This window comes from Kwoniella europaea, chromosome 1, assembly GCF_036810445.1.
Source record: "Kwoniella europaea PYCC6329 chromosome 1, complete sequence".
Taxonomy (NCBI): domain Eukaryota; kingdom Fungi; phylum Basidiomycota; class Tremellomycetes; order Tremellales; family Cryptococcaceae; genus Kwoniella; species Kwoniella europaea.
This window is the reverse complement of record NC_089487.1, coordinates 3377034-3393215: the sequence shown is the minus strand read 5'-3', so window position 1 is coordinate 3393215 and position 16182 is coordinate 3377034. Positions and strand designations below refer to the sequence as shown.

Genomic DNA, 16182 nt, shown 5'->3' with positions numbered 1-16182 from the left:
TCGAGTCAATCATTGGAAATACCATCTATAATCGTCATCGGTCAAATGCATCCCTATCTGTACCTTTAAGATAAATAGGTGGAGTAAGAGAAGGGAGACAATTACCTCAACTGCCAGAGCCAATACTGTATAACGCAGACGGAACGGAGGGAAGTCACCTTTAGCAACGCAAGCAAATTCAGAGTCCGACGTATGTAAAGGCGATATTCCTGTACCCGACATCGTTTGAACCTCTGAGATCCCTTGAATCAATGTCTCGCACACTTACTGTAAGTCAGTGACATGCACTCAGATACTATGCAGGTGCTTCTCACGACAAGGTAGCAACATCGCTTAGTCAAGAAACCGAATATTCACAGCATACTGTACTCATGCCATCACACGCAGCTGAATCAGCTACACACAAACTGGAGTATGTCCTTCACCATATTTTCTATTCTCCCAACACTACTTGTCTCGTTTCTACTTCCAAACGAGTTCTCTTTGGGGGCACCGAGCCTCATACTGTATATACGTGTCCAAGCCGAAGACGATTCAGAAGGGTCAGTGTCATGAAACCAGTAAGTTAGTAAAGAGGAAATGATTCCATTTTTGCCACTAGTTTCAATGACAAGCGATGCATATGTTATGATTACAATATCCAGATAGACTACATACCAGCCACCGCCAAGCCGAAAGCAGCGGATCAAGCCAGGACAGCTAAGATGAAAAATCAATTAAATTATCCATTCGGATCGTTCTGATTCGCTTGGCTCATCTTCAATCCCAACAGCTTTGAACCTTTCCCCCGCAGTGTTATCATCAGGAAAGAGCGAGCTATCACCATCCCCTTTACTTTCCTCAATTGACTCCCAAAGATGAACTGTCGGGGGTTTATTCAAAGAGACCAACGTCGAATGTGGCTGCCTGTACTCGTCCACCTTAGTCATGGCAAGTTCACCATTCTGCATCTTGACAGGATAAATCATCGGTAGTAAATCACCATCTTTCTTCCAATCTTCATCCGATAAATGACTTCGTGCAAATACTACTTTCTCAACTTCAGCTCGCTTTCTACTTAAGTATTCTTCTCTGTTTGACTCTCTTCTCGTTCTAGCCCCTTCTAAGAAGGAACCATAATAATCAACTGTACTGATCGCGGCTCTAGATTCGGCCTTGATTTTCTCTCTACCAGCTTCTTCCCTCCTTTGTTCGATGAAATGATCTACTTGGACAGGTGATAGGCTCGGATTAATACTGAATGACGAAACGATCTTGTGGGTGTTCTTTCCTTCCGGATCGAAAGTGAACAAAGGATGTTCACTTCGGTTAAGTAAATGTTCAACATCCGAGATTGATCGCTTATGGCAGTTGTCTCTCCAAAGGTACTTGGATATCTCCATCTTATCTTTGTACTTCTCCTCTGAGGTAAGTAAATCTATGATTGTGGCAGCGAGACTGTCGCCAATCCGAAATTCGGATAGTAAATGGTCTTTGTAGTTCATCGACACAAAGGTAGCAAGGTGCTGGACGATTTGACCCTCCAACTGATCCTTCAAGGTATTCGCAAACTCCTGAGTCTCAGCTTCAGGAATCAAACTTCGGATCTTATCCATATTCAGATGAACTTGCTGAAGCATCTCATCTCCACCAGATGTAAGGGGACTGACAGTAGTTCCGATCATACCACAAACAGAAGCTTTCAACGCATCAACCCAAGTATACTCGACAATTTTCTCAAGATGACTTGGATCATTCAACCGACTGAGATCTTTATTCCTATAACGAGCTTGTGCAGAGGGACCTTTGGAGGTGAAATGGTATTTTTCGAGGTCCCGGGATTGTTGGCCATAAGATTCGAACTGACTTAGAGCGGATTGGACTCGAGACTGGAGGGTAGCGTTGTTGGTGGGGGCAGACATGTTGACTATTTGAAGGGGAAGGCACGGTATACAGATTGTGAAGCGTTGGGTAATGTTTGTGTAAAGATGGATTGTAGATGTGATGGTGTGTATTGTAATCTTCCGGCTGTCGGTGCCCTTTTTTATACCTGTCCATCTGTCCCGTCTCGTTATCCATAACCATACATTTAGGATTTGCAAATGTTTATTTCCTTTGTAACTCAGATTCATTGATGTAGCAAAGATCCATCAATGGAGATATTGCCTCTTCTTTTTCCCCCAAGTATGAAAAGGCAATGACCAATATATCAACAAAGGCGATTGTCGAGAACACTTCATGCAAAAGATAGGCTTCTTCAAGGAGGAATACAGGAAGGATGGATGCCAGAACACGACGACGACCTTCTGCTGTGCAGAGTCTTGCTAGCAAAGGATGACCAGTCGAGTCGACATATGGAGAAGCGTATATCGTCTGCAGTGTCCCACAAATTCTAGTAGTGAAGGGAGATGCTAATGATTACTTACGAGGGTTGAGGCTGTTAGAGTCGTAGAGACCTACGACCGACTGTCACATGATGCAGTATTGGTGAGGGTGACATTGTCAAAATTCTACACAAATGCATAATTTCACACAGAAAATTGTCCCTTCCCATCCAATCAACATGAAAGTCCCGATATGCGTGTATCTGGTCGTGACATTCTATATAATTTATGTACAACCTATCCGATATTGATACTTACTCTCCCGCACACATAATCTAAGCACGAGCGATTGTGAGAAGAGTGTTGAATTCTTCTTCCCCTTGAGCCATGCATAGCCCGTGAAAAATCGTAGTAGGGTCTTCCATCAGTTTGAGGGGTTCACCTAAGTATAGTAAAGTAATACGTCATTCGCCATATTGGACTAATCATAGGCAGGATCAGGGAAGGTACTTACCAGACTCGACGATTTGACCTTGATCCAAGACTAGAACCCGATCACTGAGATAATACTTATCAGCCATGAGTTCGACAAATGAAGGCAGAAAGGAAATACTGACTATTGCATGATGGTGGCTAGACGATGAGCGATGACAAGCATCGTAGTATCCGCAAAGCATTCTTTGATTGTAGCGGTGATCTTTGCGTCCATCCTATAAGTCGAATATCAACTTAGCAATTCCTCGAAAGCAATCTCGAAATCACGTCAGATCCGGACTCACTCAAAATCAACGGATGAAGTGGCTATCCATTGGCGGTGGAATCAGCATAGTCATCTCGCATTTGTGTCTATATCGCGCTGTGACTCACCTTCATCCATGACAAGAATCTTGGACCTCTTCAACAATGCCCTAGCAAGACACAGTAATTGTCTTTGCCCTTGACTGAAATTTCCCCCCTCTGTAGGTGCCATCATCAACGATCAGCAAAATGCCTGACAAGCAGAATTCATATAGGCTGCTCACCGATCGCAACAAAAGTCTCGAGATTCGCGAATGGGTTATTATCCAATTCATCTTTGGTCAAGCTATCCGATAAGAGATGTACTCGACGAAGAGCCTCGTAAATCTCATAGTCATCTGAAATTTCGGATCAGCAAACGTTACACAAAAAGGGCATGCGTCTGGATGTGGCTTACCTCTAGTGCCCGTAACATCCAAGGCGTCCCTCAGAGTACCACTACACAGCATCCCATCTTGGGCTACCATATTGAGTCGTTTTCTCAGTTCTGGCAAAGCCACTTGACTGATATCTGCAAGAGAACCATCCCATCAGCTCATTGTTGCCTTGCCATGGAGTGTACGTACCGATATCATCTATCGTGATGGTACCACCATGAGGTTCTATTGCTCTGAACAAACTGAGAGCCAAAGTCGATTTCCCAGATCCGGTAGCGCCGACTAAGCCGACTCGCATGCCAGGCTGCCATACGAAAAAAGGACAGAGAGCAGTGTATAATGATCAGTATCTGATCGATATTGCGCCAATGATAGAACGGGCTCACTTTGATGCTGAAAGATACACCTTTCAGAACTTCCGGAAGGTCTGGTGCGTATCTCACTTGAAGCTTCTGAACTTTGATCTCACCACGACTAGGCCACGATCTTTCCGGGATCATGCCTTCTCTCGATTCTTCGTCCGGCATGGTGATATCTGGAATATCACGGAATATCCTTATCGTCAGCGAAGGATCAAAGGTAACATGAAGGCAACATGTACAGTGATTTATCCGTTCGGCGCTAACAAACGTTTCTTCGAGGTTGCTGCTCATAGTGATTAATCAGTCTAGGTACTTGGACAGATACACCACGAAGGACTTACCTATATTGCTCGACCCAGCTGAAGATACCTGTATATATCGATCAATCTTTAGCAAATATACAGCGAGATCACAAGTCAGATGTCCAGGCCAATACACACCTGTAGACACTGTCAATGCAAAGTTCAATATTAATCCCGCTTGCGAAGCTGACAAGTCCTGCCGGATCAACGCAAAAGCCGTAGCCGCGACTACGACACTGGCGAATGACCTAATAACAGCTCGGGCCCAGTTATACACTACACAAGAACAGAATCCCGTCAGCCAGGTCAGATCCAATGAGGCGAAAGTGACCATTCTTACCTGCCCAAGCCGCGAACCATGTTACCCGTTCTCGATTATTGATCACTTTCATAGCATGCATCATAAGCTTGTTCTGGCCGAATCTGCGATGTTCTTGTGTTTTTAGCTGTAATGAACCAACAGCGAGTTGAGCAACTTACGCTCTTACCATCACAACTCCATCGATGGTCTCATTGTAAAGTGAATAAAGAGGGGACGAAGCAGTCGCGGTCAATCGTCGGATATCCGCTCGAAGCTTGTTCAACCTGTGTGTCACATTTGACAATATCAGCACAAGCTGTCTGTCTTGGATCGTTCAGGCATCCGCTGGCTTACTGATTACTGATCCAGACAAAAGGTATACCCCATATGAGCGCGACAAGAGAGATGACCTAATGCACCGAATCAATCCAAGTCAGACAACCCGATCTGATCGCGATGTCGTTCAGGGCGGTAGTGATACGTACAGGTGTTTTGACGAATACTACGCCGGCTGCCGTGGCTAGTCCGAGACCTATGTCCAACTGTATGAGTCTGATTTTCTTACATTATGCGATCGAAAATCCAATAACTCACCATCATTCAGGGTACCTGATCGTTACAATCTCTTGATCAGCTATATTCTTAGAGGAACAAGATCAATCACCAAACAGATATCACTTACGTCCAAATCCATCAGCCGACTGAGAATCCAACCTATATACATCCTGCCCAAATATATTCAACAACCTCCCATGAGGGATAGTTTCGAAGAACTGCAATGGCGCTTGGAAGACTTTTGAAAGTAGGGATTCATGAATTTTCTTGCTTCCAGCACTGTAAAAACCAACATTTCTAATCCCATATAACCAAACCCACTTGAAGGATCCCAAGGCAATACATCCAGCGGAGATCGCAGCGTAGACTATGAGGTAATAATTGATATGTGATTGTTCAGGATCGGAAGTCCATTTTTCCAACCAGAATGTCCGAGAAACGGCGACAAGCCGGTAGATCCCATAAACCAAAGCTAGTGCAGACCAGTACCAGAACCCTCCAGCAGATCGAATTACCATAAGATAATGGTTCGATGCTACCCTCCCTACTGACTTGTGTTCTTCTCTGTAAAGATGACGGGATACACCACTGGATTCGTCTCGTTCTTCGAAGTGATGCGATTGGCGTCGACGAGTGGCAACTTTGGATACTCCTGGTGATTCTGACGGTTCATCAATTGGTGATTCGGCTGGAGCGATATCGACCAATTTGGAGTACGATACTTCACTTGCTGGACATGCTTGTTCTACTTGTCCGTCTTTACTTAAAGTGACGATGTAATTGGCGGTCGGTAGTACCAGAGATACGTGATGACTGACCAGAACGACCGTACGGTTCTGGAGTAAAGAACCGTTAAGACATTCGTTGCAGATGTACTGGGCCGTATGAGCGTCGACAGCTGACAGAATGTCGTCCAGATAAACCGTTTTAGCGGGAGAATAGAGACACCTCGCCAAGTTGACTCTGGCTTTCTGCCCGCCACTCTGCAAGCCAATAGATCCGCATTGGTTAATAGTCGGAATCAGCTTGGTGAACAACGCATACGCACCAAAGTCACACCATTTTCGCCAACTTCAGTCAGATCACCTTCGTTGAACAGTTCCAAATCAGGCAACAATGCAGCCTGTCTCAGTGCTTCGCGATACCTCTCTCTCCACATGGGCTGACCAAAGAGGACATTATCACGTATAGACCCATGTCGGATGAAGCTCTGCTGAGGTGCGTAGGCAATAGAATCGGTCAACCATTCTTCAGTAGTCCAACGACGATTTCGAGGATAAACAGGTGTAGAATCAGGTAAAGAGCGAGGAGCAAGGACCGCCCCTGTTTCGATATTCGCTTCACCGAGGAACGCTCGAAGCTATCACGTATAATTCATCAGCCCGGATATCATCGGTGTCGAGACATTCTAGTACACACCAATAACGTTTTTCCAGATCCTAGAGGTCCACATAGAAGGGTCAATTTCCCTTCGGGAATCTCAACATCGACATCCTCTAGCTTGAATCTTGGCGTCTCATCACCGTGAACAGCTTCTTTGGCAGAAGGCCACCTGATAGTAGCGTGATCACAAATAATTCGAGTAGAGGCATTCTCCCATTGAGATCTATCAATTTCCGGTTGGCTCAAGTATCTACTCAGACGATCGATGGATACTTTATTCTGAAGGAATACCTGGATGATCATTGGGAATGTACCGAGACCGTCTGTAAGTTGATGAATGACATTAGTTATGGACTATCGATCAAGTAGTATCCGATAACTAACCCTTGACACGATAGAAGCTGCATTATATGATGGCACTTTGTCAGTTGCATTACCTCTGATAACAATTAACACACAGCTCACATATTCAGAGCCACAAATGCAGTTGCAGGATCGAGCGATCTGTGCAATACTTTAGTATGGAAACCGAACATGACTAAAAGAGCTATGATTGGAAGCTGTTCTGCTAAAATGTTAAAGCTGGTTCCCAAAGTGTATCGCCATCGTTGCCAGCTATGAGACATCAACAGTCAGCTGCTGAGCTCTACCATCCACAGTTAACCCTTAGCTTACCTTACTTCATCCTCACGTAGTCGACGAATCCTGCTCATGAAGTACGGCTCAAACGCATTGAGCTACATACCATACTATCAGTCACCAGTATAGCATGAACCATTATACCAGACATCTCACCTTGATCACTTTGATACCTAACAAGAACTCCTTCAAAGCACCGGTTCTGGCATCTCTCGCTCTTGCCCATTCTTTATCACAACCTACCCATTCATTCGTCCGTGTCAGCAGCCACCAAGCTATTTTCAGGAATGGAAGAGTGCTCACGATAGATAAGTTTCGAAACCAGATACGACAGTGGCATACTCAAAGGTATACAAGCAATACCGACCAGCGCGCTTACTCCCAACATACCATACAGCATGCCTACACCAATGAACACTTTCATCCCCACCCCATTCAATCTCATCAGCACGGTAGACCTCCAGGAGGTTATGAGTATAGAGACGGATAAGCTTACGAGTGATTATACCATTACCGAAACTCCAGATATGAGTAGCCATCGAGGCGACTATACCGGTATCAATAGTGAACAAATTCATGACTTGACTTCTACCCTGATTACCATCTGCCTTATCACCAGGGGTGATATTATGCGCTTCGAGAGCTTTCGCATCCGTTGTTCGCAGGATTTTAGATAACAACTATAACGGAATCCTCGGTAAGCTAATCGATATCTATGACTGAGCTGTGATGTAGCTTACCAAAGAGCTAAGATTCATTCTGATCGGTATATGGAGCAGGTAGTTTTCTCTTACGCTAATCACGAGGTTAAAATGTTCAGCACTGATTGAAATATGATGAGATGATCACTCACCATAGATATGCAGATAACAAGACTTTTGAAATGTGAAAATAACAATACATCAGCTAGAGGTTAAAACTTCTTGAAAGTGGAGTATAGCTCACCCTCAAATGCTTGACCAACAAACAAGCCCCAGCACATCAAATGGGCATAACTCTTATCTGTTCCTTTGGGTTCCTTGAACGATTGGATAATCTCATGCATCGCAGCAATCTGAACGAAACTAATGAGATTTCTGAATACTTCCAAGGCAGCAGCTATCAGATATACCAGAAGCAGTAGCATCAGCATTAGCAATTTCGCTTTTCCTTGTTTGGACAAGTATTTCGCTTACTGATGAATACAGCTGTCCCTTTACCTCTCCACATCGATTTGACCAAATCCCATCCAGTCACTTTGTGCGTGTTGAGATGAGCTTTAGTCTTATCATCTGTAGAAAAGACGTTCTCTGTTATACCGCTATTTCTAGTCTTTTCTTCTAGGAGTGGTAAATCGTCTTGGACGAGACTTTCGACTTTCATTGACGTATAGGCTAAATTGCCAATCTATAGTACACGATCGCAACATCAAGTACCGCTCAGTCAGCTGAATTCATCTGAATAGAAAAAAGGGAAAGATAGTCGTATATTAGGTTTGATTCGGGACAAAATAGGGAACATGACTTGACTCACATAACCAAGGAAGATGAAACTCAACATCGATGAATTGTCATAATCCAACACATTACTTTGTTCTTCCCCTTCTCTTTCCTCTAGTGATCCGACAGTCTCGTCTTCAGAGCTTCCAATGGTGATTCCAGACAAAGGCACATGTCCATTCACTCCAATCTCATCCTCAGGAGGAGGGTTCAACTTGATCCTAACCCCACTATCACCTTTACCCCCTTTTATTTTTTGGGTCGATTTCACTTTCACTTCGTTGAGTCCGAATCCCGTACCCAACCTTGGAGGTTCAAAATACAATTTCGGACCTCTCCTCATCAGGCTTCCTACTAGGAAAGAAGCCCACAGAAATCCCGTTCTGAGGTAATAGACTAGAGTGGAGTTGTGGATAGATAGGGTAGGTGAAGATTGATAGGTTTGGATGGTATACCATATTCCAGGTAATGGATGTATGACGATAAGTAGGAGTAACATGATGAAGCTGGTCACGCAGAGTGTCCGATGAACAAGGAGGTTGGATATTTCTGCAATGGGAGATAGGAGGATGGTACGGATCGTGATTGGCTTGAATACAGTGAGGGTATATAGGACAGCCAAAAAGCTCTATTTTATCGAATAATCACCATCAACCTCAGATTGTCACTGCGCGACTAATTTTGATAGGGGTGACTCACTGTGATCACCACGCCAAATATATCCAATCCCATCGCAGAACTCTTAGTCTGCCGTATCAAATCATCTTCATCTATAATCTTGCGATGCTCTTGGACAGCCATACAAAGATGGGTAACTTCCAAAGCTAGGGAACCGAAGATCCCAGGTGCTAGCAATGCCTTACAGATCTTGACATTCTTCTTGAACTGACCGATACACACCGGTCGATCCCTTTCTACATAATGAATATAATCAGGATCATCGTACGATAATGGTGATGGTGGATCTTGAGGTAAGAGCGTTTCGGTCTCGGAGGGTGTTTGTGTTGAGCTCATCTTCTATTATCGTTAACGTAAATCGATCGATCTCTCTTGGAAGATTGATGAGGAGGAGAAATACTCAAATATACCGCCTATATGTATATATACGAGGTCCTGATCCATCCGTCGGGTGGGTATTCCAGGTTTGGGCGATACACTCTTTGTGTTGAAGAGATAGAAGTACAAGCTGTCCCTCCTTTGTTGAATGGTGTATGACGTCCTTCAAAGTTCATCCGTTTTTTCTCCACTCTTCATACCTAAATTCCAGCTCTGGCCTATGATACGATACTTGCTGCGACTGACTGGTGCTTACCTTGGTCGGTGGTGTATTTCTTGACAGGTCAAATCACAGACGAGATGAGATATGAGATATAAGATGAGATTACACCGTACCCAACAACGTGATCGATTGTAAGTGGAGGTAGGTGGGGTAAAGTGGGGTAATCATCAGACTCTAACTTACCTTTATAGCTAATACTAGACCTCTGACCAGTTATTTGTTATAGATGCATGCAATAGTAGTATACGACTGCTTAACCTACATACCACCTCACTCTTCGTCCTCATCGTCATCGAAAACCACCTGCTCTTCCTCCTCCTCCTCGTGCTCCGAGGCAAATTCAAAACTGACTATCCCACTACCTAACAGATACCCTATCATAGCCACACTCGCCCCCGCAAACCATAACCATCTACCTCTTCGAAACTTCTTTTCCTGCTCGCTCTTCTTCTTTTCGTCATCCTTGTCTTCACTCTGCACGGGAATGGGAGAATCGAAAAATAGCGATTTGAATGAATCGATGTATGTTTTTTGCGTTGTCGATGTAGGCGTTGTCAGTCGAGGAATAGAGCTCCAGGATTGGTTTTGGAGCAAGAGCGAAAGTATCCTATCGTGATGTGACACCAGTGTAGGATAATGCGATCGGATGAGATTGGGGAATAGAGGGTTAGGTAAAGTGGGAGTGAGGATGAAAGTTAATTGTGCGAAGAGAAGTAAATCCATTGTAGTTGGTCTATTCTCTTCAATATCAGCACAAGTCCTTGTGGATGAGCATGACCGTAGGTCGTAACGATATTTACCTATTACCGAAGAAGTAGAGCTCATCGCCTAATCTCCTCACTATCGGATCGAAAACAGATCTGATCTTCTCTTCGAGCTACACAATCGTACCATATATCAGCTTACGGAATTTGGGAGAGCGAGTCTTGGCTGATTAGATATCGTTCCCCACTGACCTCCTGTTCACCCCATTTTTTACGTCTCTCCTCAGCATCCCTTCCAGCAGTCCAACCGCTCCATGCTCTAGGAGCTAGTGTACCCGCTGGACCGACTACGAATGCTTCGTCTAATCTCTTTCGATCTTCGTCAATAGCGTCGCCTAGAGAACGTTCCACAACGCATCAGTCTGAATTGGATCATGGCAATCATTTTAATTGTTCGTCATCGATATGGCCAATAAGGATATGATCCATCATGGTGACTATCCTGCGTATATCACATGTGACAAAAATGGATGAAATCCAACATACCACCATTCAGTCCCCCAAGTCCCCATAATCCAACATACTGCAATCTCGATCGTACTATACTCTTGATTCTCTGCGGTATATATTGATTTTCGGGAAATTGAAGATTCTGTAATTGTGCTTTTGCTATCGTTTGGGGATAATTAGGAGGCAACGAATAATATGTGTGATTCTGAATGTGGACAAGACCAAGCCAAGAGATTAGCGAGAGTAGGTAGTGGTTCCATATGACATATGAAGCTCATTAGCCTTTTTCGATTAGTTGGTGATGAATGATCCAATATTGGATGGGAGGGAAAGAAAAGGTCTGCCTGGGGGTTTCCACTTACCACTAAATCAATCACATTCTGCTCGATATAAGCTTTCCAACATTCCGCATCTACTTTGTCCTCCCTACTTAGCCATTCATCAGGATCTTCGATCAATGGTAAAGAAGTAAGGTGGTTCTGGCGTATATGATGATTTAGATGAGTTATATATGGTAATTTACCTATGTCATGAGATTTTGTCAGATTATATCAGCTTATTTGACTTGATGATTGAACTCCATATCAGCGGAAGGGGATACATATACGGAGATTAGTCATTCACTCACCACCTTTATCACCCCACCATCCAGTCTTGATGGCCCACCTGCCCGGACATGCCAATTGGAGATAAGAAGCGAGGTACAGAGATTCCGGGTCGGAGCAAGGTAAAGGGTCAAGAGGTGGTGTCGAGTGTAGGATTATAGGTGGATCTCTATTTGACATTCTGTGATACAATCTTTCGCCTGAATGCGCTCCTAGACAGATCTTTGGAGAGATGGCTCGCTGTGAGCTCAGTTGATCAAGGCAAATAGACTGATGTTCATCTGTGGATTGACTTGACTTGACTTTACGTCGTTTCGGCTAATTCTCCAACATCATTCGGACTTTTTGATTCCGTCATTTTGTCAGGTTGTTATGGTTGTAATGAATTACATCGCCATGCTATATATATGCTTTGAGCCAAGCTACCAGAACAGACATTCTTCTGTCCTATCTACTTTCTAACTTTACTTCCTACCTCATACTTCATATGTCTATCTAATCTCAGATACCGCAAACCAAATATCTACTTCCCACTCAACAAATCCTTCATCTTACCCAACGCATCTCTCCTGGACTTATCGATCGATCCACTGCAGTTCCCTACGAATTCTTTATCCTATCGCCACGAAAAAAGAAAAAAGAAAAACAGGTCAGCAAATCATATAACCCCACATATTGCAATGTAAAATGCATGCGAATAGTCTGCAAGGATCAGCAACACTCACTTCAATCCACCCATCATTGACATCCTCCCATAGAGTGTTCTCTATACTCATCTCATCGATCTTCCCAAACACATCTTTCAACCCTTCTTTCTGCAATTTCTCCTTGACATTTTTCATATCGTTGATGAACTGTACTAGGACAGGTATCTTTTTCTTCCCCTTGAGGGGTTTATTGATCTCTATCAATTTGTTCAAAATCACATCGAACACTTTGATCAACTACCAATGTCAAAATCAGAGATGTTAGCATCTCATCGGGCATACGAGAGGCAAATGATCGCTGACATACCTCATATAGACAGATAAGAGCTTGTATCTGCTCCCACCTCGATTCAGCCGATAGACTCAGCTGTATACTTTCTACAATCGTATACTGTGTATCAGCTGAAACTCCCACAGCCGACGACCGAGCAGTTGACCTACCTTCAAAGATCGATTCTACTTCCGATTTTGGTATCTCATACGACGATCTCAAAGCTTTACCAGCGAGGTCAAGTATCTTCTGAGCATTCTTCACCAGCGAAGCTTCTGAGGTTGTCAACTGTGTGATCCAAATGAAATCGGGTCAGCTTATCTCTCAAATGGACAATCAAAGAGATCTGAACTCACCCCTTCCACAAGGACCTCCCTCCGCTCTACCTCCTCCCCATTACTAAACCTCGCCAAGTCCCTATAAATGCTCCCAAACACCTTCACCCACTTCCCTTCCACCGGCTCACCTAGGCTAGTCAAATCCTTTATCAAAGGTCTGTTTCCCCCGATCTCACTGATCAATTCCCAATTTCTCAGATCCACTACTTCGTCCTGATCGGCAGCCAAGTCCAATTTCTTGAGTAATTTTGGACCATACGGCGCGGAGAGATAGGTGGCTAATCTAGCTTGTTCGATGGTCCTACTGTGGTTCGTGATGGATTTCGAAAGGGAAGAAGAGATGTATTGAATCGAAGGGATTTTAGAGTACGTTTCATTACTTAGACATTCTTTGATATATTCGGGGAACTACACGACAAAGCAGTCAGTGCATTCGGTCCCATTTGACAACCTCAATGGAGATAAATCCTGAATTACAGTTGGTCAACTCACATCGACTAAAGTCCTCTGGTACATATCACCAGATTTCTTCATATGATCATTCCATAATCCTTCATTGGCCCCTAACAAGCTCTCACAAGCTCCTCGTTCGGTATATATATGAAGTAAATTATCAAGTTGAATTTCCGATAATTTGAGTGAATTTAGATGAGTAGCTGTCAATGAAGGGGCTCCTACACAATAAAAGTCAAGCCAAAAAAAAAAAAAAACAGTCTCAGCACCATTATCCCCAAAACCATCTCGGATTTGTATTCACTCACCAATCAATCGATATAACCTAATCAGCAGATATTTACCATGAGCACATGCCGGACTATCTCCAAGAATCCTCTCCAAACATAGTTTAGCCTTAAACAGTAGTTCTACTCTGACCTTGTCGACCGACCATAGTTCGATGAGTAAAGAGACAGTCACTAAGCCAATATGGTCGGCAGGTCGAACATCCGTTTTCGGCAAATGTTTACCTAATTTCATTAAACCCCAACCCGAGTATCAGAAAAATCAGCTGCCGAACTTTCAGATAGAATGTCATAGGAGAACTGACCATATTGTGTACCTGATAAATACAAATCCCAATATTTCTTTATCTCTTTCAAAGTAGGTTTCCACTCCTTGGGTTTTTGACGAAGAAGGTAGATCCTAGAGTTTACTTGTTCTCGGAAAGACTGTTCGTCGGACTAAAAGATTGAACCAAACAAACTTCAGCCCTCAACTCGCAAACTGTAAAAATATAAGGGTGCTTCGTGTTGTGATCGTGATTGATGAAGAAGACATACTTGTTGTTGTGAAGCTTGTTTCTCCAACAATTGTTCTACCAAACCTTTCCTTTCCTCATCATTTTTATCCACTATACCCTCCAGTTCAGATATGATACTACCTTTTGATCCCCAATGTATCCAATACCTTTCAACAGCTTTGAGCCATTTCTCGTTATCCCACACCCTATCAGACTGTGACTGATTTTTGCGTAAAGTCTTTTGTAATTCCAATCTAGCTAATGAAGGTGATCTTTCCTTGGCTCCAATCTCCTCTTCTAGGTTTTGTAACAGATCATCGGTAGACATGATTTGTGCTTCATTTGACAATAGGTGTTCGGTAGATACAAGCAAATGTCGATAATACGAATAATTCCTCTGCCTGTATATTCCCATAAGCATACGAATTCCCAATTAGCCATCCCAACGACAAGATCTTGTAGTTCAAAAAGTCGAGTGTCAAGCAAACTCACGAATCTTTATCAGCTTTCAACAATCCTCCAACCCATTCCCTCTCCTTCTGCCAATATTGTATCGTATCTTTCCCTGCCTCTTTCAACCTTTTCAAACCCTCCCTGACTCCTTCCATCCTCCACCAAAGTCTTACCAGCCCACCCTCCTGACCTTGATCCTGTAAGAATCCTAGTGCCTCTTCTAGCTGTCCGGCAGAAAGGAGGATCTGTGATTTCAACCATAATCCTTCGGACGTAGAGGGCGATTTCGACGTATTGAGTAAAAGTAAAGCTATCTTCAATGATGTAGGATCTGGGCAAAGTGGAGGAAAGGGTTGAGAAGGTGTAGGTTGAGGGGCAATCTGTTCTCATAGAAAATCATCTCATCAGTCTACGCTAACAAGATGGTTTTAAAGACACACCCACCTTGACCCACTCGCTCCATGCACTTAGCCTCGCCCACCTCTCTTCCCTAGTCAAATTGAATATCTTCCTACTGCTTTTCACCAGTATATCGGTATTGTTATCCGCAGCAGCGTGGAGAAACACCTGTTCGAGTAGTTGAGGTGAATCGGGGTGTTTGGACGATAGTTCATTGTACAGTTGAAGAGCCAAGTCGGCTATCAATCGAATTGACAAAAAAAGCTCAAGGTCAATATCAACATGACAACCCAACAGGCAGCGTACAGTGTAAAGGGACAGGGAAGGTATATAGCGAAGTATTCAGTAGTAGTAACAGGAATACAATCGTTTCATGTCTCCATATTTGATGGATAACCCTTGTGAGTATACTGTTTCATCAAAGTGAAAAGTAAAAGACGAAAGATGATCACTCACTCCTAGCCATATTCCTAAATATCAAACCAACCCACCAGACTCCCCTTCCACTCATCTCCCCTAACCCTTTTATCTGTTCATACAATCCCAATAGGTCATCTTCCGATACACCGTTCTTCTGCTGGATGTACATTTTCAGTATCAAGGCAGGCTGGGATTTAGGTGATTTCTTGAGGTACCGAGTGAGAGTTGATTGAGCAGATGATAATCGGTGGGATGATATGTCGTCTGGGTGATACAGGATCATGATAATCATGAAAGTCAGTCTCATTCTACGATTATCTATCCTGTATTGAGAATCTACGCTTGTGCCAGTGGATCCCAACATGGTTGATACCCTCCTCGATACTCATGATCACAGGCCAGATAGTAACTCACCATAGACAGACTGTAACTTCCTCTCTTCAACTTCCCATGTTTGCTGTGACTTTGACATTTTGACACCTCACAGCTCGAGCCGACAGTAGTGATAAGCCTAAATCACTGGTGTTAGTGCTGAGTAGCGATGATCGAATGTGGAATGGGGATGACAAGTGATAGAAAAGTAAACAGACACCCAACGAAATGAAGGTATCGAACGAAACGACGAAATCTCGGATAACTCGACTTTCGGCTCGGACCTGATTTTCATCACTACGAGTGATATTGCTGATATGCAATGCACATCAATCTATTTAGTGATTCTATGCACTATGCATCATACATACATGCACAAATCTCACATG

The 16182-nt window shown here is 43.5% G+C and overlaps 4 protein-coding genes across 4 annotated transcripts; all 4 read right to left on the bottom strand.

Annotated features, from left to right (window-relative positions):
- Nucleotides 1-716: 716 nt before the first annotated feature.
- On the bottom strand, nucleotides 717-1901 carry V865_001283 (uncharacterized protein; the record flags this gene model as incomplete). Its single annotated transcript, XM_066225102.1, has 1 exon — nucleotides 717-1901. One exon carries the CDS (start codon nucleotides 1899-1901, stop codon nucleotides 717-719), a length of 1185 nt encoding a protein of 394 aa, XP_066081199.1.
- A 737-nt stretch (nucleotides 1902-2638) lies between these two features.
- V865_001282 (uncharacterized protein) lies at nucleotides 2639-9512 on the bottom strand (the record flags this gene model as incomplete). The annotated part of the gene is made up of 31 exons (XM_066225101.1): nucleotides 2639-2745; nucleotides 2818-2861; nucleotides 2921-3013; nucleotides 3083-3104; nucleotides 3171-3260; nucleotides 3326-3439; nucleotides 3499-3612; nucleotides 3668-3782; nucleotides 3865-4013; nucleotides 4080-4123; nucleotides 4182-4209; nucleotides 4281-4418; nucleotides 4483-4565; nucleotides 4623-4727; nucleotides 4798-4853; nucleotides 4929-4975; nucleotides 5126-5981; nucleotides 6047-6358; nucleotides 6418-6704; nucleotides 6766-6782; nucleotides 6847-6996; nucleotides 7057-7118; nucleotides 7177-7259; nucleotides 7324-7437; nucleotides 7517-7700; nucleotides 7761-7815; nucleotides 7874-7895; nucleotides 7966-8118; nucleotides 8196-8406; nucleotides 8533-9126; nucleotides 9198-9512. The coding sequence occupies 31 exons, from the start codon at nucleotides 9510-9512 to the stop codon at nucleotides 2639-2641; spliced, it is 4764 nt and encodes a 1587-aa protein (XP_066081198.1).
- A 535-nt stretch (nucleotides 9513-10047) lies between these two features.
- V865_001281 (uncharacterized protein) lies at nucleotides 10048-11776 on the bottom strand (the record flags this gene model as incomplete). Its single annotated transcript, XM_066225100.1, has 6 exons — nucleotides 10048-10517; nucleotides 10585-10654; nucleotides 10734-10876; nucleotides 11028-11196; nucleotides 11354-11514; nucleotides 11620-11776. 6 exons carry the CDS (start codon nucleotides 11774-11776, stop codon nucleotides 10048-10050), a joined length of 1170 nt encoding a protein of 389 aa, XP_066081197.1.
- Nucleotides 11777-12119: 343 nt separating this feature from the next.
- Nucleotides 12120-15893, bottom strand: V865_001280 (uncharacterized protein; the record flags this gene model as incomplete). The annotated part of the gene is made up of 13 exons (XM_066225099.1): nucleotides 12120-12212; nucleotides 12322-12540; nucleotides 12611-12681; nucleotides 12745-12862; nucleotides 12931-13320; nucleotides 13405-13586; nucleotides 13674-13877; nucleotides 13958-14090; nucleotides 14190-14550; nucleotides 14642-14982; nucleotides 15047-15240; nucleotides 15458-15685; nucleotides 15836-15893. 13 exons carry the CDS (start codon nucleotides 15891-15893, stop codon nucleotides 12120-12122), a joined length of 2592 nt encoding a protein of 863 aa, XP_066081196.1.
- Between the last annotated feature and the right edge of the window lie 289 nt (nucleotides 15894-16182).